The sequence below is a fragment of the Phoenix dactylifera genome, chromosome 1 (assembly GCF_051530095.1).
Source record: "Phoenix dactylifera cultivar Ajwa chromosome 1, Ajwa_hap1_PhDact_Kaust_v1.1, whole genome shotgun sequence".
Lineage (NCBI taxonomy): Eukaryota > Viridiplantae > Streptophyta > Magnoliopsida > Arecales > Arecaceae > Phoenix > Phoenix dactylifera.
Window position 1 is genome coordinate 6,174,904 of NC_143190.1, and position 27,865 is coordinate 6,202,768.

General features: G+C 38.3%; 1 protein-coding gene across 1 annotated transcript; it reads left to right on the top strand.

The window, feature by feature from the left end:
* On the top strand, nt 1–27,689 carry LOC103709130 (casein kinase II subunit alpha-like). Its single transcript, XM_008794336.5, has 10 exons — nt 1–565; nt 676–805; nt 6,249–6,443; nt 16,645–16,802; nt 25,764–25,854; nt 25,927–25,992; nt 26,836–26,918; nt 27,002–27,065; nt 27,165–27,233; nt 27,325–27,689. Exons 1-10 carry the CDS (start codon nt 243–245, stop codon nt 27,382–27,384), a joined length of 1,239 nt encoding a protein of 412 aa, XP_008792558.1. The 5' UTR covers nt 1–242; the 3' UTR covers nt 27,385–27,689.
* The last annotated feature ends 176 nt before the right edge of the window (nt 27,690–27,865 follow it).

Below are 27,865 nucleotides of genomic sequence, written 5' to 3' on the forward strand. Positions count from 1 at the left end.
GCCTTGTCCGCTTTTAATGGACAAACCCTAGTCCACAAGGGGAGGTCCTCAAGGGGTCATGGTGTGAATCTCTCCGGTGCTCCTCTCGAAGCGGAAGAAATGAAAATTGGAGAGAAACTTGCCATAGTAAAGAAGGGAATAATTAAAGAATTCCTTCTTTTCTTTTGGTCAGTGGGGAAAGAGGGGGACGGGAATATAGATGGGCTCGCCGCCCTCGTGATATCCCCTTCTCTTTCTATTTCATGGCCTTGGGGCCCCTCCGCTCCATATCCCACCGACTCTTCCTCCTGCCCCGGACCCCGTTTCCCACTCTCTCTTCTTTTCCCTTCCCCTCTCTCCGGCGCGCCGCTCTCCGGCGGATCTCTAGCGGCCCGACGCTCGCCGGCGCCGAGAGCCCCACTCGCGTCCTCCCTGCTGCCGTCCTCCGGCTGGAAACCCTGGCGCACAAGATCGGGAAATCAATCCGCCGCCCCGGAGCCGCCTCCAAGGCCCGGGCCTACGCCGACGTCAACGTCCACCGCCCCAGAGAGTACTGGGACTACGAGTCCCTCGCCGTCCAATGGGGGTACCGGATTACCGCTCCCTCCCTTCCTCCGGCTCCCTTTGGGTTTCGTTTCATATCCTGTTATTGATTCTAAGAAGTCTGTTTTTCCCCTTTTTTGCCCTTATTGGCAGGGAACAGGAGGATTATGAGGTGGTTCGGAAGGTCGGGAGGGGAAAGTACAGCGAGGTCTTCGAGGGAGTTCATTGCACGAACAATGACAAGTGCATCATTAAGATCCTAAAGCCGGTGAAGAAGAAGAAGGTGCGATTTGCTCTCCAATCAAGCAATTAGCTTGTTGATAGATAGCTATCCCTTTCTGCGGAGTACCTCTTGCAACCGCTCAGTTGTCTTCACTGTGTTGCTTTTGATGCTTCCTTTCGAATAAGAAAAATTCTAGCTTTTTGTGGCTGCAAAAAGTCTATTTGGGTTCTGAAGACAAATGCGGAATGACTGGAGATGCATTGTGCTACCTGTTATAGGAATAGAAAAATATGCAAAATTGAATTAGTTATCTGAAATTAAACTTTTGATCCATGGTATGAAGTTACAGAGAGGGTAATATAACTAATAACATACGGTGAAAATCTGTAAGGACCTAGGCAATTCTATGAAATAAAATAGAAGCATAAGAAGAGCCAAGTCAATGAGCTACAATGAAGGGAGGCATATTGAGGGGTATTTGAGATTGCTAAAGGGACCTCATGTTGGGAGACAAGTGAATTCTGTTTTAGGTTGTTTGTACAATGATTGCCCATAGACCTTGATCTCTCTACACTTGTTATTAGTGGACCTGCTGGTGGTAGTGAGGAAGCCATTATAGTGCACGCAAATGCCTATTTGGAATAAAGATTGTAAAAATTAGTGGATGGGAACCCACAAGGCTGTGGTCAAAACCATGTGCAAGACACCTCACTGCAATTTTTCTCCAGGTTGGGTATATTGACCCAAGATTGGCTCAACATGCATCAAAATTTTGGAAATATTTGATGAATGGGAAATGTTGAAGCCTTTTTTGGACCATTATTTTGACCATGACATGCCCATGAAACCAAGGATAATAGCATAAACAAATTTTAATGATCATAATGCTGTTTATATTTAAAAACTTGGGGTTAAAGAACATTTTAAATATATTTTGAGTACCATATAAATAGATTGCATATAAGCAATTTCTGTTACAGCCACGAAGGAAAGTTTTAGAAATTCACCGAAAGCATGTAATTGGCTTGAATTTTTTGAGGATGCATTTGGTGGAAAATGGATAGAGATAGGAGGGTAAGCACATAAAAAATTGAGCCACGATAAGAAGAGGATTCTGATATCATGTCATAGGTCCAAGAAAGAAGAGCAGGCCTCAATTTTTTATTAGAGTTTTAGGAAGTGGAGATTGCATGAGATAATGATACATTATGACTTGAGAAAAGATTACTAAATCGCTTCCCACAAATGCGTACTATGAATCGGTGCATTTCATATCGATTTGCAATATGGTTTGCTTTGATTCTTATAAAACATCAATCGTATATTCCATTGTCAATAAAAATGTGTAGCTCATGTGAAGATAGCACTGTATAGTCCAAGTCCCTTTTGAACTCTATGCAATATAGCACATCATTTCTTGTGGACAAGGATAAAGGAGAGAGTCGAGTGTGAGGAGTTATTGGGAGATAGTTAGAGGTGGGCCAGTTCTGTTATGGATTGGGGGAAGGTGGGAAGGAAAATACAATGATATTTATTAACAACATAACAACATGATAAGTTTACATAAATGCAATTTACATGTAGTTCATGATAATTGACAAGGGTGTTTTAATAAATTAAAAATACATCTTATTTTTGAGAAATAAAATATTTCTGATAGAATTTAGTAAAGGATTAAAATTTTATTAGTCACCAAATTGATTAAAGTTAGTAACTTTAATTAATTTAATTAAAAATATTTTTCTATTCATACTCTTAATGAATTGGGTTCATCAACATGTAATGAATGGGGAATTATGAACCCAACTTCGAACCAAGTGAATCATTGAATCGGGTAAAATAGATTTGACAAAACTGCATAAAAAAGTACTTAATGGATATTTATTGACAAAGAAGGTTCAAGGGAATAAATCTAATTATTAGCCATGCAAACTTTTGCTTTACAATGACCAAGGTCATTTTGGAGGTCTAGTTTAATTTGCCGCTGCGTATGCCTATAAAACATGTTATGTCTCCTACTAGACATGTTTGTGATGGAGTTAAAATTGCCCATAAATGTCTTTTAGGTGGACTTATTTGTTTGTGTTATGTTCCAACAATGGGCGTTTTTCTTTTATATCTTAACGTTATGAATATCCCTTATTTCGTGTTAAATTTTGTGATGACATTATTCCACCGGTTGAATGGACTTGACGAATTGGATGGAATTGATCTCTCATTTTTGAATGACTATCAAGGAGGTGAATCTGCATAATTTTTAATCAACATGTTTAATATATTCATCATTCATACTTGATGTTTCAAGTTATGTTTCATCATTTTTCTTCCACTAGCAAAATTCATGTTTTTGTATCCTTGAGAATGATTTTTTTGGTTTTATTGTATTGGAACAGCATACTTGGAAATGGTTTTATTTTGATGATATGATTGGTGATTATGGTTTCATTGAGAAGTTTTGTTTCTTGGCCTTCTAAATATCTACCTTGTATGAGCTCCATCACTCTGTAACATCGTCTTTTAAATTACCCTCAAATGATCACTTCTAAATGAAATGATTCTCGAAAAATTTGAGACTTCATTCAGAAGATTCAAAGCATGAAACAATGTTGATTGGATGGAGCTTTGTAACACTTATTTGAGAACTACTGAACATTGATTATAAAGAAGAGTAAATGTATATGCACTTAAATGGAAGAAATAAAATTCATTAGTTCATTGATCAAGTGAATATGGATTCAAGGCAAATTAAGCTAGTTGTTTCTATGCAGAATTGCTATATCAGCACATGACAATGTAAAATTACCATCCTGTTTCATGTGATATGATAGTTAGCATTAGGACACTATAATGCACTATACATTGAAGTGCTTTGCATCTGATCCTGCAATTACCTCGTGACACCTTGGTCAAAATTCTTTAGGTCCATAGATAGTTTGTTGAGATCCACTTCAACTATTTATTTCCTATCATAGCATGAGCAAGCTAAGGATAAATTTAACCCAAATGTCTTAAATAAACTTGTTGGAGCTCCATGAAAGCATAAAGCTACTGAATGAGACCACCACAAGATTGCTTATTATTGTAAAACTGATACGACACTACTAGCAGCATATGGAGAAATCAAAAAGATTTTTACAAACAAGAATAATCTGTGCTGTAACAATGAAGTATACCTTTAACTGCTTGCTGATGGTTGTCCCTTTGAAATTCCTGAATTCCATGATATTATCCTCCTATCTCAAGAAAATCCCTCTCCAACTTTGTGAACTTTGGTCATATTAAGTGGAATACGTTATCTAACAGCTAATCATCCTAAAGCAGTTTTGTCTATGACTTCTGTTCTTATTCAACATACCTTCCTTATCCTCAAAATGAAGAAAAATCATGCCGTCTCTTACCCATTTAAAAAATACAACCTGTGCATCCATTAATAACTAGCTATTGACATTGCTTTTCCAGTAATCAATGCATAAGCTTTTCCCTTGCTTTCAACTTTTTTTTTGTTTAATATTGAAAAAACTTAACATACTATTTCAAGTCCAAAGTAAAATAGATTTCTCAAAACCAGAATATTTTTAATGTGCCAATTTCTGTTCATTGTCAGAAGCCTCTACCCTAATCCATGCACCAAGGTTCAAGGAAATTCAGCCTGGCAATGTCAATCATACCAGGACAAAATACGACTTACTGTACTGTACTACAGTATGTGTGGACATAAATACATCCACCAGTTGTCTATATGTGAGTGCATGTGTGAGAGAAGATACTTGATGATAGTTTAGGGGAGCTTTATTTTTTTTTAAAATATGTTGTATTGCTTTAAATTGGCGACTATATATTGTATGAACTTTGAACATTCAAACCACATCCCCTATTTATGCGAACGATGCTGGTGTTTAAATGAATTGGGCAAGCATTTCGTATTGATTGAAATATGTTGAGCACATTTAATAGTCTGCACAAAAATTTAGTTTTAAAACTAATATCAATAATCTTGAATTGGATGTTTGTCTTAGAGATTAAAGTTTGCATTCAAAATGCATAAAGGGAGTAAAAAGCCTCTGCTGCAGCTGACAAAAATTGCAAATGTTGATGGGCAAGAGTAGCTTCGGACATGATTTGATGTTCCATGAAAGCTATGAAGTTAAATGTTTGATAACTGGATATATTTTCAGTTCTGTTCCTTTTATCATCACCTGGAAAGGCTCTAGGTGGTCCACAGGGAGATATCTCAGCACACAAAGTTTATCCATCCAATATGTTGTCTTTGGATACTCCTATCTAGCCCCTACATGGACCATTTTTCTTGTAATTCCCCATGGCATCAGAAGGACTTAGTGCTTGTTTCTTGGTTCAATCTGTATTTGGATGACCACTTTATGAGTCAATGTACTTCACCAGATCAGATCAAGTTCTCTCCCTTAGTTGGCCCAAATATCTCTTTTTGACCTTAGGCTAGGTAGGCATTTCCCAATGCGACTAAGAAATTCTTTATATAACCCTAATATCACTCTCCTCCTGTATAATTCACTCTTTCCAATAAGGAGGTGGCATCCTTTAACGCCCCTTTTCATGTTGGTATCCTCCAGAAAATTTTGCCTGCAAGTTAACCTATCTGTTGCTACCTAAATGTTGATGAAATAGGGGTTTGAGCATGTAATAGAACCTATGTTCATGTAATGGTTTTAGTATCAGGAAGGTCTCTTCAAGAAAATCAATATTTATGTGATTTGTGTAAAATTCCCAATCAAAACGGTTTGACTTAAATTACTTAATACATTGTGCACATGCATTTACATTCTAACCTATGTCCATTTAAAACTATTGTTTGATGGTTGAAATTCAGTGAATAATTTTTCTTTTTTCTCACATATTAAATATTCTGAATGAAAGATCTCTGTTGGTATATGGACTTGCTTTCGTTTATAATTCAATTGATTATGTAAACTTACTTTGGATGAGCTTAAATCAGCTTATCTCTGTACATTTCAAGCTTTTGAATGAAATTATCAGGACTTATTTTTAACTAGACTTAATCTTGAAGTTTGAATGAACTTAAATAATAATTTTGATCTAGATGTATATCTATCAGAAGAACAACATATCATCTCAAGAAAATTCTACTTTTCTTTCTCCTGTGTATTTTTCAGTACTGTTTTGTTTCAAATGAGTTGCTTCGATCGGTTTCTTGTTAAAGTGCATTATGGTTTGTGGAAATTCAAGATCATCTAGCATCTACTTAAACAATGAATTCTGACAGGTAGGCCTGCATGAAATTCTTAAAATAAGTATCAAGGTTTCCAGACTATATTTCTTCTTATGGTCTCTATTTTCTCAATGACTTGCCATCATTTATGTTTTGACGTTCACCTGATGCTTTCTTTCTTCTACGATTGTTCATAACTTTTCTGCTTGGTTCAACATGTAAGAATGTTGGATGTCAGCTGTATCATCCTCTCTGCTTAAATGTTTGTTTATCATTTCACTTGTGATGACCATGCAGATTAAGAGAGAAATAAAGATATTGCAGAACCTATGTGGAGGGCCAAACATTGTAAAATTACTTGATATTGTCAGAGATCAGCAATCAAAGACACCCAGTTTAATCTTTGAATATGTCAATAATACAGACTTCAAAGTGCTCTATCCAACTCTAACAGATTATGATATCCGATACTACATTTATGAACTATTAAAGGCAAGTTTATTGTTCCATATAATGAGTTGTTGCTATCAAAGAAATATCAGAAAAATTACATCTTATTGTTTTAATTTCTATTGGATCTTACATGCTGTGTCATTCTTCTCATCTAATTTTTTTTGGACAAACTGTACTACATAATGTTGAGATTGTATAAACTATCAATTTGCCTGTATCATAATAATACAATGATGTAGAGGTTTTCATCTTGTTTATCTATATGTACTCTGTACTGCTGTGACTTTGTATCCAAATGAGCAGAACTTATCTGTTTTTATATTAAAAATGATAATGTTAATGGAGAATGGCCATAAAGTACAGAACATATGGAGGACAGAGTGTTCGATTTATTCCTATTATTGGTAAACCAGCATATTATCATAAATACTATGTAATTCATGGCATACATTAAGATACTATGTATATGGTAATGCTTGTTATTCATTCAAATGATAGGGTTTTGGGAGGGAGGCAGATGCAAGTTGGAATGGATGTCTAGCATGTGGTATCAATGAAAAATATAAAGCTGTATGATATATGGCAGCAGATGCAACTGTCTGGGATTTGGCAGTACTAAGGTGGAAACATGTGGCTAGGGAAATTACACTATTTTCTACAGCTGTGTATATGTACTGTGGAAACTTTTTGATGCCATTGACTAGGAACATTCAAAGAGTCCTTTAATGGTTAGGAGAACCATGGTTGTTAGATGTCCTAATCTGCACAGAAAATGTCACAACTTTGGCTCTGTGGTGGTCATAACGATCTTGACTAGCCTATCAGAAACTTTTAGAGATTGGGATGGTCTTGAATATGAGGACCAAAGTACATAATCATTTACACTTTGTTAGGAGAAACTAATTTAAATGGGTTCCTTTCATCATTGTTTGAGTTTTAGAGGCTAGAGAGCATTGCTCTCTGACTTTTTAGATCTGGAATTTTCTGCCTTTGTGGATTTCAATAGGAGTATTCATCACATTAGCTACTGCAATTTTCATTTCCATTTGAATTATGTAGTAAATGATGACCAGTCCAAATTTTTGGAGCATGTACACTTCATTGGGCTTCTGAAGTCATACAACTTTCTTGTGCAAAGTGCTAGCCAAACTGAAAATCCAGTAAACACTTCCTCAATCAATTATCATGTTGGTGCCTAGGCTAATTTGAATCCTTAATAGAGCTGCTTATTGGGTGGGCCAGGCTGGGTTCGGGCCAGGCTCAACTCCATATGTAACTAAAATTAGCTAGGCCCGAGCTCGGCCTCGCTTGGGCTTCGGGCTTACTTCCCAGGCTCGAGTTTGGTAGCTTCAGATGTCGGGCTAGGCCTCGAGCTTTTTGGATTGCAGCGATGACGAGAGAGGGAGGGGACGATGCGGCGGCGGCGAGAGAGGGAGCGGACGACGCGGCGGCGACGAGAGAGGGAGTGGACGACGTGGTGGCGACGAGAGAGGGAGCGGATGATATGACGACGACGAGAGAGGGAGTGGATGATGTGGCAAGGAGGCACAGTGGGGCAAGGAGTTTAGAGATTTAAGGGTTAGGTTAGGGATGTAATTTTGTAAAACTCTAAGGGTATTTAAGGGATATCATATATATAATATTTATTAATTTATAAAATCAGGTTCGGGCTGGGCTCGGGCTGTGTTAATGCAAGTATGAGCCCAGCCCGTTTAAAGGATGGGTTCAAATTTCTTGTTCGGTCTGACCTGCCGGGCTGAAAAATCAGGCCCAGACTCGTCCAAAACTTGCCGGGCTTGGGTGGGCCAGCTGGGCTGCCTGGTTTTTGAGCTAGTCTAGTCCCTAAGCATTGCATTTGAAACTGATTGTAATCAGATCTGTAATTAAAGCTGCTTTGCAGATAAAACTATTCTCCTTGTGGGTTGTGTTGGTTTTGCATTGGAATGAAGTTATTAGAATGGATAGGATTGGATTGGGGGCCCAATGAAATGTGAAGAGTTTGGAGGTTGGAGGAAGATGTTCTACTTTAATTGGCTGGAGCACTGAATCTTCCTTTAGACATAATTTCAGATTTGGTTTGGCTGGATATTATTTCCTTGTATTATATGGAAAGGATGACTTATATCTTGACTGCATGAGGTGATATAGAGAACACAACATGTTGTGAATGTGAGGGGCCAAGGATAAGAATGGGTTAGGGCTGGCTGGGGCCTCTTAAAAGCTTTCTACTTCAGAGGGGAGAGGGGCACGTGGGTAGTAGGGATTGCTACAGGTAGAGGTTAAAGGTTGAGTAGCACGCTGCTGGTGCAAGGCTGGGTCTTCATTGGTGATTTAACTCGGCTGGGTCTTCATCCTAGCACTTCTTCAGGGATTTAAGTAACATCTTATATTCCTTAATTATATATTTGGGCTCGTTAAGGCAGTAGAGACAGTTGAAAATGCCAATACTTTTACAAGTTCATCGAACATGCTTTGAACTGATTAGTACTAAATAGAGGTAGAAAATATGCAGTCTTCAGCCATAGTTTAAATTTAAAATCCTACAAAATTCTACACCTACTACTCAAATATCTTATATTGGAATTGTACCACCACCTCATAAACTTAGAAGCTACAAAATTGTAGAGCTTCTTAAGTCAATAACTGTGGCTCTCAAGGTCTTCTTTGATTTCAATGCTCCCATGCTTTAGAAGACATAGCCAGTCTCATGCAAGCTATGCCATGCGCTAGATAATTTATCACTTCATGGTATGTCGTGCAGTGAATTTGGTGGTGGGGTTGAGCATGAAGACCTGTCATCTTCCTAAGATCTAGTGGAACTCTCCTATCTTATTGTGCTCTATAGTTCTGATGTTGGTTCGGCTGGTTGTAAACTTGTAATTTTCATTATTAGATCAGTGAAGCCCAAAGTTTTGGCTGAAATTGAAGTGAGACGAGCCCCTACTATTTTGTTTTGGTTAGTTTTGATAGTTTGTCATTCTTGGCTAAAATTGACCATTAACTTGTCTAGTTGTGATGGCTTTGGCGAGTTTGGCAAAAACTAAACAAAATTAGTGTTAAATGTTTTATTTTACTGTTGACCGTCATATTGTAGTTATTTGTCTTTTTTTTAAGTACCTAGGTCATAAAGCATCACTTTTTGGTTATTTTCTTTTTTCCTTGAGTTAAAAATAGGGATAGATAATAAACATAACCCTTGATGGACCAATGCCTCTAGAAGACCCTTATTATAGTAGTTTATAGAAACTAACATGAAGACTGTTTTAATTTTCATGTGGTGGTTGAGTCTTTCTGTTGAATGGGTGGTGAGCGGTGGAGGATGAGTGACCGAAGAGCGAGATTGGCCAAGAACTCATCTGGCAGCGAGGATCGACGCTCGAGACCTGCCAAAAGCTCGTCAGGTAGCGAGGATCGGCCCTTTCCCAGGAGAGTGGAGTCCAACCCCTTGTGGTCGATGGTGGTTCAAGCCCCCTTGGCAGCCGGTGTGGACCAATCGTAGAATTTTGGAGGAGTTTGAGAATCTCCAACGATACTTCTCAGAGGTTCTTGAACTGTCGGTGGAGAGAATGGAAGCGTCCAGGCAGGCATGGGAGTCGACGACGATCATTGTTCGCAGTTTTGATCGGAGAGTTTCGGCTGAGTGGGTTGCCCAGGAACTGAAAATCAAGGGAAAGCTAGATTATGATGTTGAATCCTTCCTGATGGCGGAGGATCATCATGTGTTCCGGTTCAAGAGTGAGGATCGGAACTCGACCTTGGTCAGTGGCGCTGGCTGGTGGCAGGCCAGTTATTGGCAATGGAGCAATGGGTGCCAGATTTTCTTTCGGGCACAGATGTGGTGAAAAAGGCAGTGGTTTGGCTCTGCCTCCCTTGTCTTCCCTAGTATTGAGAGGAGTTGTTTCTGGACCTAACGACGGCCTGTGGTCGGCCTTTGGCCCTGGACGGCTTCACAGACCAGCAACGGAAGCTTGAATTCTCTAGGGTTAAGCTGGAGATAAATACTTTTGATCCCCTTAAGCTAGGGGTCCTTATCAGGGGGAGATTGCGGACGTTCTGGCAGGCATTCGTGTATGAGAACTTACCAGCCTTCTGTTACCAATGTGGTAGATTAGGCCACAAAGACGAGTGTTGGTTTCCTCTTCTTATGCCAGCGCCGACGGAGGGGGCGCCAAGAAAGGAGGTCTCGACCCGATGGTGGGGGCTGTTCAGGAGGCCTCGATTTAGGCAGAGGAGCTGGTCGGCGCGGAGCGACGCCTGATATTCGGCCCTTGGCTAGCCACATCCATGATCTGGCAGCCTAAGATTTCCAAAATCAGGGTGCATCCGAAGAACACGACTGAGTTCACCTCCGAGTCGGCGTCATGACCGGGTTCCTCTCAGTTAGGTTTGAGTTCTCCATAGAACAAGCTGAGTTCGCCTAGATCACTGCCGGACTCGAATCGGCAAAAGCTGGCCAAGGTAGCTCATCGGAGATTACTAGCGAAGGATGTTATTGCGGGTGACTCGGTGCAAATCGTTGAAGGGGTGAGTCAACTGAGTACTGGCCTTGAGTCAAGCCCTGAGGCGCAAAGCAACGTGGACCGAGCCTTAGGAGAGGGCCTTTTGGGCCAAGACGGAGGGCAGCAGGTCGATGCGGATATGGTGGAGGCAGGCTCCAACTTAGGCCCACTCAAGTGGGCCAAGAGCCCACCATTTCGGTGAAGGAGTTCTGGGCCTGTGGAGTCTGGGCTTTTGCATCCTCGGCTCGGCTCTCCTCTCCTCCCATGGGCTCGGGACCCCCACCAGCGAAGAGGGATCGCGATTCTTGTCGGCGAGAGTCCACCCGCCGACCCAAGCATCTGGCCATGGGGGTGTAGAGGCTTCGGGAGGAGACATGCTTAGCCAAGAGGTTGTGGCCTGCGGAGAACCACCTTGGCAAGCGGTTCTATTTTCGTCGTCAACGACTGAGTCCAGGGCGTCAGAGCCCTCCAGTGGAGCTTTGGATGTCAGCCAGGAGGTAGCGATGAGCGGCCGAGTCGGAGAGGCATAAGGCCATCATATGCCTTGTGTTGCGGTCCCTGGTGGGTAGTAAGGGCAGCCGACGACGAGCATGGATGATGGAAAGGGAGTGGTGGTGGTAATGCGCACTCGGGTCGTTGGGGGAGGAATTGGGCTTGGCTGGGGGTAATCATGGCTCAGAGGTCCGCAAGCTGAAGATGGTTGTGTTGGGCTCGAAGATGAGAGAGGAGCCAAGGGAGGATGAGGCGGTAGGTGGGCTGCGAATGGAGGCTTGTGGAGAGGCCCTAGGCAAGCCCCCTTCTGTAGGATAAAGGTCTTACCATGGAACCATAGGGGGGTTGGGAAACCCTTCTGCACTGCCATTAGAAGGTTGGTGCATCTGTATGATTTGGAATTGTGTCCTGTTTGAGACGCGTCTCTCGGGCAGGAGTCTTCAGCACGTCAGGCGCTCCTTCCCTACTTCATTGGATATCATGCGGTGGAGTCTCAAGGCTTGTCGGCTGGCATTGTTGTGGTTTGGAGATTAGGCAGTTGTAATTTGGATATCTTCACAAATGTTATCAACAACTCATTATGGTGATTTATGAAGGAAATGGGCCTCCTTGGATTTTATTTGCTGTTTATGCCAGTATTGACTACAAGGAGCGTCGGGTGTATGAGGCGTGGTGGCCAACCTGATTTATCAGGGCTTACTCACCGTAGTGGCAGGTGACTCAACTGTATTGATGGTCCTCAGGAGAAATGTGGGGGCAAACCTTTCACTAGCAAGATTGAGGTCAGAGAGTTCTAGGACTTTATTGTGACTAATGGCCTGGTTGATCTCAGTTTCATTGGGTCGAAATTGACATGGTGTAATAATCGCTTGAGTTGAGCGAGAGTCTGGGAGAGAATTGACAGGGCCTTTGCCACATCTAGGTGGATACAGCTCTTTTCGGACTACCATGTGTGCCACCTTTCCTGCATCACCTTGGACCATTGTCCTATCCTGGTCAGTACTTCCTCCTTTACCCCATATCAGAGCTCTTTTCGTTTCGAGAAGATTTGGCTCTCCTATCCGTAGTTTTGGAAAATTGCGTGGGTGGCTTGGCGCACGGCGGTGTAGGGCAATGCCATATATCGGGTCACTCGTAAACTGGAGTTGAAGAAGTGCCGACTGAGAAAGTGGAATCGGAAGGAGGTGGGCAACATTTTCAGAAAGTTGGAGGAGGCAGAAGCCTCTATTGCCAACCTCCAATCCAAAGAGGAGCAGAGTGGGGGTTTGTCTGAGGAGTTGGTGGAGCTCAGGGCGTAGTTAGCCATGCATCATTCACTTTTTTGTCAGCAGGTCCTATGACGACAGAAATCTAAGGTGCAGTGGATTGCGGAGGGGGATCAAAATATCAGATTTTTTCATCAATCAACGATTATCCGAAACTTCAGAGATAGTAGTAGTTAGGTGACAGATGATATACTATCAACAGGAAGCTTTTGCAGCTTTTCTAGCTGAGGTGGATGGCTCAGCTTGGGAGCAGTGGGTTGCTTCTCGGGCCAGCACCGATGGAGAGTGTCAGAGGAGAACATCACCCTTGTCAGCTCGATTACGGCTAGAAAAGTTTAGGATGCTATTTGGTCCTTGGCAGAGGACGGCTCCAGGGCCGGACGATTTTTCCTCCAGTTTTTTTTAAAAAATATTGGGCCATCCAACAGTTTTTTGTGACGGCCTTGATGCCTAGGGCTTGGAATAGGACCTTTATCACACTGATTCCAAAGAGTCGGACACTACGGGGTCGGATCATTATAGATCGATCAGCCTATGTACCACCCTTTACAAGGCCACTACGAAGATCTTAGTGTCCAAGTTGAGGGGATTCCTGTCTTGGCTCATCAGCCCTAAGCAGAGGGCCTTCATTGGGGGTCGCAATATCTCCGACAATGTCCTCATTGCTCAGAAGTTCGTGTATGATCTCTAGAGAGCCCCATGTCGAAAGAGTTTGATGGGAGTCAAGCTGGACATGGAGAGGGTCTACGACCGCATGAGTTGGTATTTCTTAATTCACTCAGTAGAGAGCTTCAGTTTTCATGAGGTATGGATCAGATGGATTATGGGTGGTGTTCAGATTCCTTCCTTCGCCATCCTGGTGAATGGCACGTCGATGCCCTTCTTCGATTCTAGGTTGGGCTTCGACAAGGTTGTGCACTCTATTCTTTTCTCTTCATTATTTGTGCTAATGCTTTGTCTAGAGCCCTTCGTGCAGGTTTTATGACTTAGGTCCTTGAGGCCTATAGGCTTGCGCTGTCTTTCGTCTTGATTTTGCATCTCCTCTCTGCTGATGATTGCATGCTCTTTGCCCGGGCTACGAGGCGGAATGCATTTGTGATCTGGAGGATCTTGGAGGAGTATTGTATAGCATCTGCGCAACAGGTCAATTTGGCCAAATTAGCCATCTGCTTCATTTCAAAGATCAAGCCGCAGCTTAGGTCTATCATTAAGGAAGCCCTGGGTGTGGGCGAGTAGGAAGGAACTTGGAGGTATTTGGGGTTGCTTATCACTAGAAGACGCCATCGCAGGTCGGACTGCGCTACCATTGAACAGGTATCAAGCAAAGGCTCGAGGGGTGGCAGTCGGATGCACTTTCTATGATGTGTAGAGTGACTCTGGTGCGGTCTGTCCTCAGTTCGGTTCTGATCTACCTGTTGTCCAACACCATTGTGCCTAAGGCACCGCTGAGAAACTTGGGGTAGATGTTCAAGAGCTTCATCTGGGGAAGGCGGGAGGGCAGAAGTGGAGTTCACCTGGTGGCTTGGGAGGTTAGCAGTGGTGGGTTGGGCATTCATTCCTTGCTTAGGAGGAGAGAACTTCTTGCTGCTAGACATATGGCCAGGTATCTTCTCGAGCTTGAGAGTTTTTGGAGTACCTTGATGAGGGCCAAATTTGGCATGCACACTACGATTTTCGACTCTCAGGTTGGGCGACACGACTCGTTCATTTAGTGGGAGATATGTGCTCCGCCTGTTGGTTCTCCCCAGCATTAGATGGTCTGTGGGAGATGACTAATCGATAGATGTGATGGATGATGGGTGGATGATGGAGCAACCACAGTCTATGGCTTACCATGATCGACCTGGAGAGCGTGGCCGGCCTCAAGGTCTGTGACCTATTCATCATAGGAGAGAGGTGGAATGAGGCTGTCATCCGGCGAATCTTTGGGGCTCAATTGGCTGAGTGTCTTGGCTCTATCGATTTCCACTTGGGGGGTTGAGGACAAGAGGGTCTGGAGATCGATCGACAGATCGAAGGTGAGAGCTAGTGTGACCTTTGTGACATGGTTAGAGTTGAGGTTGCTCGGTAGATGGATGGAGGTTGGATCTGGAGGCTTTGCATTTACCCTCGTGTTGCCCTATTCATTTGGAATGTAGTATGGGGTTGCCGACCAGGAGCGTGCTGGCTAGACGACGGTTGAGGCTCAATCTTGCTTATGATGGATGTCCAGAGGTCGAGGCCTATCACCCATGTTCTGTTTGGATGTTTGTGGGTGGTTTGGGTTTGGAGAGGGGTTGTGGTTGTCTAGAGCTTTTTGTAGTTGACATCCCTAGTTGAAGCCTTTGTTGGCTACCTGAAGGGATCCATGAGGAGCCCTACTACTATTGTTTGGGGTGTCAGGTGTGCTTACGTGGCCTACTATATCTGGCTGGATAGAAACGTCCGAGTTCGAAAACAAAAGGCAGCATTCGAGGACCATGGCTGACAGGGCTTCTACTACACGCTGCTGAAATCACCCAACCTCTTTTTTATGCCGCACTTGGGACGACAAGGGATATCTGGGACCTTCATTCAGCTTTTACAGCAACTCGAGTGGTCTTTATCTCCTGGAAGCCTCCTCCCCTCTTAGCTTTCTCAAGGTAAACTTCGATGGCAGTGTGATCAATGGAAGCAGTAGGGGAGGAGCTGGTTTTGTGATCAGAGGTAATGATTCCAGACTTGTTGCGGCTGGGGATCGGTGCATTTATGATACTTATGTTCTTGGAGCGGAGCTGAGAGCTGCGTGGGAAGGCCTTACCTATGCAAGGCTCGTTTTGGATGCGGATAGCATTCACCTTGAAGGAGATTCAACTATGGTGATCGAGTGAATCTGCGGCTAGCACAGGACCGACGATGGGCATCCACTTTTGTAGGACATCTGCAGGTTGACGAGGGATTGCGACACATTTTGGGCTGCTCATGTCTATCGGGAGGCGACGAGGCTATTGACTTGGTCGCCTCCGTTGCCTAGTGCTCAAATGGGGTCCTTTAGGAGGCCCATAAGGCTGCCTTTCTTTTTCTCCATCAACTTTTTTTTCATAATTTTTTTGGATATAGTTATGCTAGAACAGTATGATTCACCATTCTATAAAAAAAAAAGAAAACTAACAATAACAACTATATGTATTTAGTTAAATAGTCACCTATATATATCCCTCAAAAAATTAATGCATTAGTCAGTCAAAACCTTCGCAATTTCTAAATATAATGGATTGTCAAATATTATATGTGCATCACACATGCGTGATGCAAAATACCAGTATATATTATCAATTTTACTTATTTGCAATATTAACTTTATCCTAAATCTATTGAAACTCTAAAAGTGAAAAGCCTACTATCACAAAATTCCCTAATTTTTTGTAATAACTTTTCTTCACTTGTTGCTAGAACATTTTTATTCTATTTTTTATTTTTTGAACTTTTTTTCTTATTTCTATGACCAAAAGAAACTTGGAATAAAATAGCCAAAGCTGAAACTCTACAAGCCTAACCTAAACTGAAACCAAAACCTTTTCAAATATGGCAAAACCAGTTGTAGTGGGAGAGGAGCGTGCAATCTTTTCCTGTTGACTAAATTACCCTAGTGCACTATATTTGTTGCTCTTTCCGTATCTTTTTTTTGTTCCCCTCCTTTTTCTCTTCATTTTTCCCCTTTTTGTGGATATGGTTCTAATCATCTTTCTTTCTTGTTCTTGCTAAGTGATCATGTAAGACAGCAACTGCTTTTTGTAGTTGTTTCTTTTGGCTAGCTGCTTCTCTCTATGGAATATCATTGTTAGTTTAAATGATAAAGCTTGTCTTGATTTTCTAAATTTCTAAACTTGAAATGAAAAGATTAATTTGGATGATTAATTTGTTAAGTTTTTGGTTTTTTTGGAGCTGCTACCTATCAGTGGGTCGAACGTAAAATTAGATTCCTTATATATGATTGTTTTTAAGTTTTTCTATGTATTTTTGTAGGCACTAGATTACTGTCACTCGCAGGGCATCATGCATCGAGATGTGAAACCTCACAATGTTATGATCGACCATGAGCAGCGCAAACTTCGTCTAATTGACTGGGGCCTTGCAGAATTCTATCATCCAGGGAAAGAGTACAACGTCCGAGTTGCTTCAAGGTCTGTTTTCTTACAATGATATGATTGGCTTTATAATATAATCTTCTGCAAAATATTTCTTCTTTCTTTCTTGTTGGAAAAACTTCTATTTTCTTTTGATTTTCAGTATTACTACATTATGTTTACATAGAAGAGCTTAGCCTACCAGTGATTCAGACCAAATGAGACAGAGAGTTGAGCAATCCATGTTTCTTAATTTTAGTAGATGTATCTCTTGTATGAGAAAGCACACTTAAATGATCATTCCTGTTGAGGGTTGTATACTTGCGGATAGTTGAAGATTTCAGAAAAGGGCCATTGATTATATGGTTCATTGTATATAATCAAGGCATTTTTCTTATTGGATAATCCTTACAAAATGAAATTATTGTGTTTGTAGATCATCTGTTAGTAAACATGCACCAAGTTGGAGGTGGAGTATGTAGTCCACTGGACTATATTGTTGTAATGATAAGAAATTTTGATCTATGGGTCATGAATAAAGGGCTATGGGTATGACATATCATGAAAAATCAGAACTAATTGGTCCTGGTTAAGCATACCCTGAGTGGGTTTTAGGCCTAATCCTTCTTTAGTGGACAATGCTACATTTTTAATCCTTAATCTGTCTTTGATCTCAAGATTATATACTGTACAGAACAAAGGAATTTATATGTTGTGATAAAATTGGGCTAAGGTGATCTATTGATCAGCATACTTGTTTGGTAAGTCCCTGTATAGCTGAGTGCAATAAGAGTCTAAGCAAGTGTCATCTATAGGCCTAACACTTTGTTGATAGTCCATTGATCACATGCATGCTTATTCCAAGCTGCTTAAATGGGAAAAGGGGAAGTCTGACTTATTTGTATGTGATAATGCTTGTTTGCTATGTATATCCTCCTTATCATACATACATACATATATACATATATACATATACGTGTATATATAGATGTGCACACGCGCACACACTTTTTACATGTTTTATAGCATATGGTTTTCTAGAATATGAAATTGGTATGACTTTTTTCCCAAGTGCTTTCATTTGGTCTGGTGGATTCATTTCTCCCTTGATATGAATTAAAAACTTAATGTACTTTAAGGTGTCACTAATTTAGGGGTCTTAGGCCCCGTTTGGCAGAATTGTTGACAGTAGAGCTTTTTGAAGTAAAGTTTTTATAAAAAGCTATTTGCTATTTGGTAACTACATTTATAAAGTGCTGTGGAACTTTAATATGTGTTTGGTAAATAAACGGAGAAAGGACTTTTGGTATGACAAAATGACCATAAAGAATATTGCATAGTATTATACAACATAGCATAATGAAATATAATATATATTAATACATAAATATATGATATAGTATAATATTACTGTAATATAATATAATATTATTATAATAGAGTAATATAATATTGTATACTATAGCATAATCATATAACATAATTTGATTTATATAACATAACTTATTAATGTATTATGATATAATGTAATATAATATTATATTTATAATATAATACAATAATAAAGGTATAAAATATTATAATTATTATCATTATATATTAATAAATATAAAGGGATATTTTTTTTAATGATAATATTTTATCATGGGTATTTTGGTCCAAAAAAAATTTATAAATCAAAACAGCTTTCCGACGCATGCTAAAAACGCTTTTCTGAAGAAGCTCCATTTTGGTGCTTCTCCAAGAAGCTGTTTTTGCTTTCTGGCAAAGCTAAAATGATTTTTTGATTTTTTACCAAACATCTCTATTTCATCTAAAAATACTTTTGGAGAGTCAGAAAGTGCTTTTTGGCTCACTAAAAGCTTTACCAAATGGGGCCTTATTCATTAAGGTTGTGTTTCGTATGTATGCAGAAGGGGGAGGATCCAGTGAAATGGGACAAATCCTAGTTAAATGGGATAGAACTATTCTGACATTTGGGCCTCATTGTTTTATTCCACAGAATCAGGGAAGTTATCCTGCCCAATTACCTTTTTGCCCCTACCCTCTCCAAACAGAAAAAGTGGAAGGAGAGTAATTTCATCGTTGTGATTAAAAAAAAAATCAAAAAGCTACCTCCTAATTAATTTTTGCCCCATTTTCCTCCCTAAAAGCACAAAAGTGGGAGGACAATTTCATCCTTGTGATGAAAAATTTAAACGCTTTACCATGTACTTATCCCTTCATCAGTCCAACCACATGCCCAAAATCCCTTTCATGTGAAGTAAATCCTACCCCTCCAACAGTATCTGAATAAGTTCCGCTTATCCCTTCCAAATTATTCCGCAACCAAATGTGGCTGTGTTTAACTTTAGTTGCCCAGCTGAGTGGAACTTTAATGATGCACTTTTAGCACCTTGATCTTATGATGATTATACACTGTTCATGTGTGGTAAAATTGACCAGCATGAATAGTTTATTGAATTATTGCTAATGTTATTCATTTCTGTAGTTTGCTGCAATTAATAAATGTCAGGTGGAAAAGACCAAACATGAATGGATCAATTAGTTCGAAGTTCAAAAAGTCAAGCAGGTAGTTGGTTAATTAAATAAGTAGGGCTACTTTTCTTCCCTAATGAATTAAGGCCCACCTTAGTTTGTGTTGCTAAATAAATGATGATAACCTGGGAGTACAGTGATCAATTGCAAGATAGGCCAGAATTAACAGATGTCTATTCTTTAAAACAGTGTGTAAAATTAAACAATATTTTTAACTGCCTTTTGCTCATTCTTACAACTTATTTACATAAAAAAGTACATTAATATTACTCTTCTCTCGTGTATTCTTGGTGCTTGCTCCTTAAAATTGAGGAACATAAGATCTGTAAAATATCTAACTGATATAGCTTTGAAATACCATGTTTTCCGAGATAAGCTATTGTCTATTTTAACTCACAAAATCAGTGTCTGCTATGCTGGTATCGAGCTCCGTACTAATTGTCCGGTGGCCTGGATCGGTACGGCCCCGCATTGTGCCGGCTCAGTACCGACACAGTAGTGGCGGGGGAGAGGGAGAACGGAAGAGAGGAAAAGAGAGAGAGTGGGGGAGGGAGGGAGAGGGAGAGAAGGAAGAGAGGCCGGGAGACGCGGAGCTGGGGGTCAAGTGAAGTCGGCAATGGGTTTGCCGACTTCAACTTAAAATCGGCAAAAATAAAACGAGCCTCCTTCGACGAAACAGGGGACCGAAGGCGGAGCCCCGTCTCCGCGTCTCTTCGGCTTCTGCCTCCGCATCTCTTCGGCTTTCGCCTCCTCCGTGCAGAGGCTCCCCGTTCGGTTCCGGCCAGCCTCTTTTTCTTCCTCTCCCTCTCTGCCCCGCTCTCGCTCTCTTTTCCTTTTTTTCCTTCTCCTCCCCCTCTGGCGACGGGTCTCGGTTTCAATGACGGAACCGTCGCAGTCCGCCATCGGTACGGCTCGGAATGCCTCGAATTGGACGATTTAGGACAATTCTGCCGACCATGGACAAAACATTCTTTTGCCCATGAGAAAAGTCTTATCGACATATATGTAGGTAATGATTATGCCTCTCTTTTCTTTTTAACTTTTTGTTTGAACAATCTTTTAGGCTACCTCTTATCTTGCATATCACCTTATATTATATCTTTAGCTTAATTCTTGAGATGGTCGTGCATTTACTTTGCTTCTACCTTATAGGTTTTCTAAGGAGAATTATCTGCAATAACTTAATGTGAGGTCTAATATATAGGTAGAGTGGTTTAATAAATTGATGGATTATTGGGTGGGAGCTGGATTAAATAGAAGCACTAAAGGACTTTTGCTCTATGATTGGTTCATTGAGGTGAGCATTTGAATGGAATGGAGATTCCAACTTTGGCCTCATTCCGATGTTTGGTATGATGATAAAGGATGGAATCACAATTCCTTTGGAATCATGACTCCACTCGAAGGAATGGCCATTTCTATTGAAAGCATGTGTAAATGATATTTTTAGTAATGAACCACTTAACAATTTTATTGTATAAAATAGTAACAAATTATACATTTTCAGTCGATAATTATGATGTATAATAAAAATAAATAATTAAAAATATTATTTTATTAGAAATTGTAAAATATCGAGTAGCATGCACTACAATGCCATATCGACTATTACTTAAAATTTTATTATGTCTTGTACTCGCAAATGGGCATTGCGCAATGCATGTTAAAGAGAAAAAAATAAATATAAATTGTTAAATGTTATTGAATAGAAAAGATAAAATATCTTAGATAAATACTGAACATTTTCTGAAATAAATAACTAATATAAAAATAAAATAATAAAATAGAAAGCTCTAATAAAAAAATATATGAATAAGATAGAGTTTAACATATAAAATATAACTAACCAAGATTTAAATTAAAAAAAAAACTTGATTCAGAATAAAATAAAAATTAATTAATAAAATATAAAAAAGAAATAACACTAATCATGTCATGTTATGGAAAATAAAGGTAGAAATTTAAATTATTAAATAATATTTGATAGAAAATATAAATTATATAGATATATATTAACAATTATATAAAATAATTAAATAAAATAGTAAATAATAAATAATACATGCTATAAATATTAAATATAAATTAGAAAATATGAACAAAAATGAAAATAGAAGTACAAAAGATAAATAATTAAGATTAAAATTTTAGAAATATTTGATTTAAGACAAAATATAAATAAACTAATGAAATAAATAATAAAAACTTAAAAATAGAAAATAATGTTAATGATATGTTTTAAAAATATAAAATTGATTATATTCTAATCCATAACTATTTAAATTAAATATTAGATTTCCATTGCTGTTTGTTTTTCATGGGTTCCTTCATTTCACATCCTGAATAGGAATCCTGATTTCGATTCCTTCCATTCGCATTCCATTGCAATTCTTTATCATTTCTGAGAACCAAATGTAGCATTAGATTCCGATTTGGATACATAAGAATTTGAAATAAAAAACTTTTTAGGTTCGATATAGAAGTACCTCTACCTATCATCTTGTGAGACCTTTAGGTGTTTGCACCCCCCCTTCTCACTAATAGCCTCATGGGCCTTAGGAGCACAATCAGCCCTGTGTCCTAAATGAGCACTACCATTTCTGAGCAATCCATCACCCTATCGCCTTGTAACTATCTCGCCTTTGATTGCTTTGACCATAACCTATATTTGTAGTGCCTTACACTCACCTTGACTGCCTTGCTTGGTCACTTTGCAACCCCTCCTAGGCCCATATCCTGTTCTGTCATTATCTTGCTCCACGTTATATACCTTAAAGGGCTGCCTTGCTGCACTTCTCAAACCAGCTCCCTCTTTTACTTTCTACTTGCCTGGCCACTGCATTTGCGAATGCTGGTTCACAACTCCTAGGCCTAGATTATTTTACTTGATAATAGACTAGATGAAATTGAAACCCTGAAGTTCTTACCAGGTTCGTATTTGAATAAAAGTTTTTGGAGCCATTCGTATAAGACCTAACTCAAACTCAATCTTCCACTGCTTATTGGTGGTAATGAAATGATTAGCCTTGTACAATTATTTGAAAATTTGAAGTAAAAAATGACGCCTGATATAATTTGATTTGTTAAGTCGGGGCCGTTTCTATTTAGCGATTAAGTTCCATGCTATGATTTTGTGTAACTGCTTGTGCCTGATTGTGCCTATTTCATTTTTTATGGTTATAATATGAGAAATCTCTTTGCTGTATGCAATGCTGTTATGTTAGCCTCATTAACACATAGGGGCTGTTTGGTTGCAGGAAACTGATTGAAGTGGAAAGCAGTTACTTTCTGAAAACTGACTTTTCAAAATGTGATTTTATTGAAAGTAACAATGTTACAGTTTGGTATATTTATATGTTTTCAATAGTCTAGTCCTTGACTCTCCGTCTGATGCGGTTACTTCCTAGTTTATATTATCAATATCAATAATACCTAAAGTCTCCCTATCAGTCACTCTCTCTCATACGATTCCATCCTTATGTCTAGAAAGAGAATTTTGAAAAAGCAAGCTTGTTATGTACATTCTCTCTCGCACAGGGCGGTATAGTTAGGCTCAAAAGTCATGCGAATTCAGCCGCTTTATCGCGTTAAAAAGTTGCATTGCAGAGAAAAATCCTGTGCTGAGATCCTCCTTTTGAGCCCACTTCCATACTGATTGGAATAGCCCAAAATGCACCTTTCCCCGCTCTGCGAATCCTCAGCTTTGGATCTTCATCTTCGAACATGAGCTCGTTCTCTTGAATTTGTTGAATAAAATAACAATATTTTGTTATTAATTATTAAACAGGATCTGAATTTATTGAATAAAATAACAATATTTTGTTATTAATTATTTTAATATCTAATAGTAAGTAAAATATTTTTAACAAATAAATAATATAGCGCAACAAATAAATAATAAAATGTATTATAATTAATTATCAGTAATTAAATCTTAATAATATTATTAGTTACCAATAATATTAAATCATTAATACTAATTATGATTGAATAAGATAATATTATTAAGCTAATGTTTTCTCATATTTAAAATGTATAATTTTTAACTGTTTAATAGTCTATATCAATAATAACAACTAATATTCATTATTATTAATTATATTATTTGTAGTACTATTAGTAATGTAATTAAAAATATTACCAATGATTTTTTGAGTAATATAATAATATTTTACAATCATTTATCTATTCAATATTTAGATAATAAATAATAATTTTATTAGTTTTTGTGAATTAATCATATTAGTATTATTGACTACTAATAATATTAAATTTCTAATATTATTGATTATGGTTAAATAAAATAATAGTATTAAACTAATATTAATTTTGATATTAAAATTATATTATCAAGTATGTAATATTATTTGCTATTAATAATAAATATTAATATTCATAATCTCAATGTTGTTCATTGTCTGGATAATTAATAATATTTTTGATATAAATAATAAATAATAAATTTATTATTAAATAATAAATCACATTATTGTTAACTAAATAATGATATTATCATGAATAAAATAATATCATTTTTAATATTGAAATAGTTATTATTTATATTGTTTATCATTTCTATTATTGTTAATAAATGACAATATTAATATTTTAATATTTATTATTAAATTTTTTAATCAAGATCGAGGAAAAAGTAAGGGCAAAGTGAAAGCCCCCTTTGCTCTCAAGATCTCCACTTCCAAGTGACCTCAGGATCTGAGTGCCCTAAAGTCACTTTGCCTTCTTTCTAGTTATTTGGATGAAAATCATTGTCAGGGCCAAAGTGATTTTCATCTTTCATTTTTAGAGCCAAACGCCTGAAAGTGGATCAAAGTGACTCTTGGGAAAGTGACTTGGGTCCACTTTCTGCCAATCAAATAGGCCCTAAAGGTCAAACATTTTTGAATTGTTTAATCAGTATCTACATGTGTTCAATAGTCGTTTAGTCTATGTAACTGTTTAAGCACCCATTTAAGTGTTTAATTGTGCTTTAGTTTGTTTTATTTTTTAAAATATAGAGTTATATAATTCTAAGTTGATATGGAATGCAATCATGCATAATGAATCTTTGTGTTTATCTGAAGTCTAGCTCTCTTTTGGCACTCATAATGCCATGCACATTTCACGGTTTTTTAAATTTAACTCTAGGAGCTCTTGTATGATCGGGAGGAATTTGAGCTTCCATTTTTGTTTCTATTTGCAAATATGATTATTTTTAATAACTAAGATGGGTCGAATCCTAGCCAAAGATCAGGGTGAGTGTGAGATGGAATTCAGGTCTCTTGTATCCAAGCAAGAGACTTGACCAGCTCATCCAGTTAGCACCCTCATTTGCAAAAAATAGTTGGAAGGACTGAATTTGAGATATTTGATTCTGGTTCAATTCATTTTGATGAAGTAATTTTAAATGCATTGAAATTATCCATTTTAATTGGTTTTACTAAGACTTAAAACTCTCACATAGGTTACCAACACTTTGTTCCCTTGATTCATTTAGCTTATTATAAATGATTTGGATTCATTTTATCCTGATGGATTGCTTTTCCATGTCATTGCAACCATTGGAGTGTCTGCAAGCTTTCTAAAGGTGGCTGCCCATTGGTATGTCTCCTATCGTCATGATTTGTGGAGGTCTTGGGTTGTGATGCTCTAGTTATCCATGTAATTACGATTTCTTCAGTTGTCTTTGATGTGAAGATATAACAATGAAAAAACCTGCACTTATACTTCAACTATAGTTTTGGATTCTTCGACTATCTTCGGAGAGGGGGCAATCTCTTTTGCTGTGGCAGTTAAATTCGTTGGAGATCAGTCAAAGATTTGGATGGGGGAGTTAGATTAACTCAATAAAAGAATATTATTAGTGAGAGATGAAGGGTTTTTATAGTGACTTTATCATTTTATATATGCCGTTCCCAAGCTCAGATGAAAATGGTTGAGGGTTGATGTTAAGTTGACAATCAATTATAACAAGCAAGCAATCCGATCTGATATTCCTGAATACTAGAAGATCCCTTGTTTTTGAAAATAGCATCAAGTGTGGCCTAAATAGTTGTCCTAGAAAATGAAGGTTCATAAAGCAGATGACAAATATTTTGGACAAGGTTGGATGATTCTTGTTATGGTTATGGTTACATTTGCATTTTCATTTGCAGTTGATTTTAATACTATTACAGCCTGAGCTGCTTCCATAAATTCAAGCAAGTGTACAGCAAGGATCTCCAAGACCTGTCAATGGTCAATTGACGATGAGTGAACTCTTTTTTGATATACATGCAATAGATTATTCATTAATCGATATCTTTGATTAAATTTACCTAGTGCAGACTAGCTAGAGATAAATCAAAATGCACATGCTATGGAGTATTAGACTAATGTTGTATTTTACCTATCTCCTTTTCTATATCTGCAAGTCTGTAAGGTGCAGAGTTTTTTTGTTCTCTGTTCACCATCATTAAATGCTATTGGACATTCCATTTCCAGATACTTCAAGGGCCCAGAGCTCCTAGTTGATATGCAAGATTATGATTATTCTTTGGATATGTGGAGCCTTGGTTGTATGTTTGCTGGGATGGTAAGTGGCCTGGGTAGTCATCTTAAGAAATATTACCATTTCCCAAAATTAACTTACCCTCCTGCTCAACAGATATTCCGCAAGGAGCCATTCTTTTACGGGCATGATAATTATGATCAATTGGTAAAAATAGCTAAGGTATACTTTTTTTGCCGAAGTGTAAATCAAGTACATTTGCTTTGCCATTTTTTTACCCTTCTTTTTCCTAGTGGTTGTTATATCAATTACACTTGCAAAGAGGACAAACAAATAACATTATTGAAGTATAGAATCTGTGATTGAAAATTTACCTGAATTGTATCTGGTACTGCTGCTTAGAATGAAAAATATCTCTCCTTTTAAAGTACAATAAACATGATACTAATTGATGTATTTTTATGTGAACTCACTGCAGGACTAGAAACTGTCATTGTACCATAAAATTTTTGTACGATCATTAAAATCAAGTGATCTGAAAACTTCTATATGATAAGCCCTGTAAAGAGACCCTACCTAATCAAATTTTAGTTTTTGTTCTCTTTTTTTCTCTAGGAATTTGAGGGTGTGCTTTAGCGCAATGATAAGGTTGCTCCATTGTGACCTAGAGGTCACGGCTTAAAACATGGAAAACCACCTTTCCATATGTATGGTAGGAGCCTCGTGAAATGGGCCACCCTTTCACTAAGAATTTGGTCATTTATTTCCTTTAAGAGCATATGGCTAGGAGTTGCATGTTTAACTGCCAGATAATATGTCATATGTGGTCTGTTTCTTAAAATTTTATCATGTTATCAGGAATAATGCTGACAAGTAATGTTAGTAGGTTTCTCTATATCAGCAATGCTATTAGGTCTTCCGCAGGCATACATTCCTCTGCTGAATTCCCTATTATGACTATATTCTAAAACCTAGTCAATTATTCAATCATTAAATTTCATTAGTCAGTACCTATGATTGTTCTCTTTCATAAAAATCTGATCAAGGTCTTGCTGTCTGCTTTAGGTGCTTGGAACAGATGAGTTGAATGTGTATCTCAACAAATATCGTATAGAGCTCGACCCACACCTTGAGGCACTTGTTGGGAGGTTGTGAAATGCTCATTATGATCAATTCCATTATGTTTTTCAAACTCTTGGCTCTAAAGTTCAGGATGTTGAAATTGTCACAGGCATAGCAGGAAACCGTGGTCAAAGTTCATTAATATTGATAATCAGCATCTGGCGGTTCCTGAGGTAACAATATTATTTGGTAATTACTTGAAGTCCTGCCATTATTAAGCTCGATCCTAAAATAACTTTTCTTTTTTTCTCTTTTTTCTTATTTTTTTTAAGGCTGTCAGCTTTGTGGACAAGCTGCTTCGGTATGATCACCAAGAGAGGCCAACTGCAAAAGAAGCTTTGGTAATTTTAACTGTTAATATATATTATCAGCATGCATCTTCGTTTCTTTTCATGAGAGCTATTTCTTAATTCATCGCTGGTTGTCCTCCAGGCTCATCCGTACTTTATTCCCGTGAGGAATGCAGAGAGCAGCAGGACTCAGACTCTATAGCTTGAATTATGCGTGTCATCGATGAATCTCTATGCTCGTTTTTGTCTTATAAATCCAATCTGCCCTATTTGTCGTCTTCCGTATCTATTATCCATGGGTCCTGGTGTTGCAGTTGTTAGTCACACATTTGTATTTTAAATTTTACAATGTCCATCCTCACTTTAGAATGCCCATCCTCAGTAATTGGTCATCGTTTGTTTTATTTGATCCGTCATTTTCTCGAACTATTGATTTAGGTGTCTTATCATCATGTCATCTGATAAAGTTAACTCAAATTCAACGTGCCCTTCAAATGTTTTATTTAAGTTCTCTATCTACTACCTGAAGTGGGCTTCTAATGTTTATGATGTTAGGCATGGCTTTTATATGGAAGATCTTCAAGGGGTCCATCCTAGATAGAATTTATCTTTTGATTTAAGCTGTCATCTTCACCAACTGTTAGTTTAAGTGTTACATCGTCATGTCCCTTTCTGGTCAAGTA

Bases quoted from the DNA above. Each gene is read 5' to 3' on its own strand.
- LOC103709130 (XM_008794336.5), top strand. From the start codon at position 243: ATGGCCTTGGGGCCCCTCCGCTCCATATCCCACCGACTCTTCCTCCTG. The intron at 6,444-16,644 runs GCAAGTTTATTG...GTATTTTTGTAG, and splicing joins ACATTTATGAACTATTAAAG to GCACTAGATTACTGTCACTC. The intron at 25,855-25,926 runs GTAAGTGGCCTG...CCTGCTCAACAG, and splicing joins GTTGTATGTTTGCTGGGATG to ATATTCCGCAAGGAGCCATT.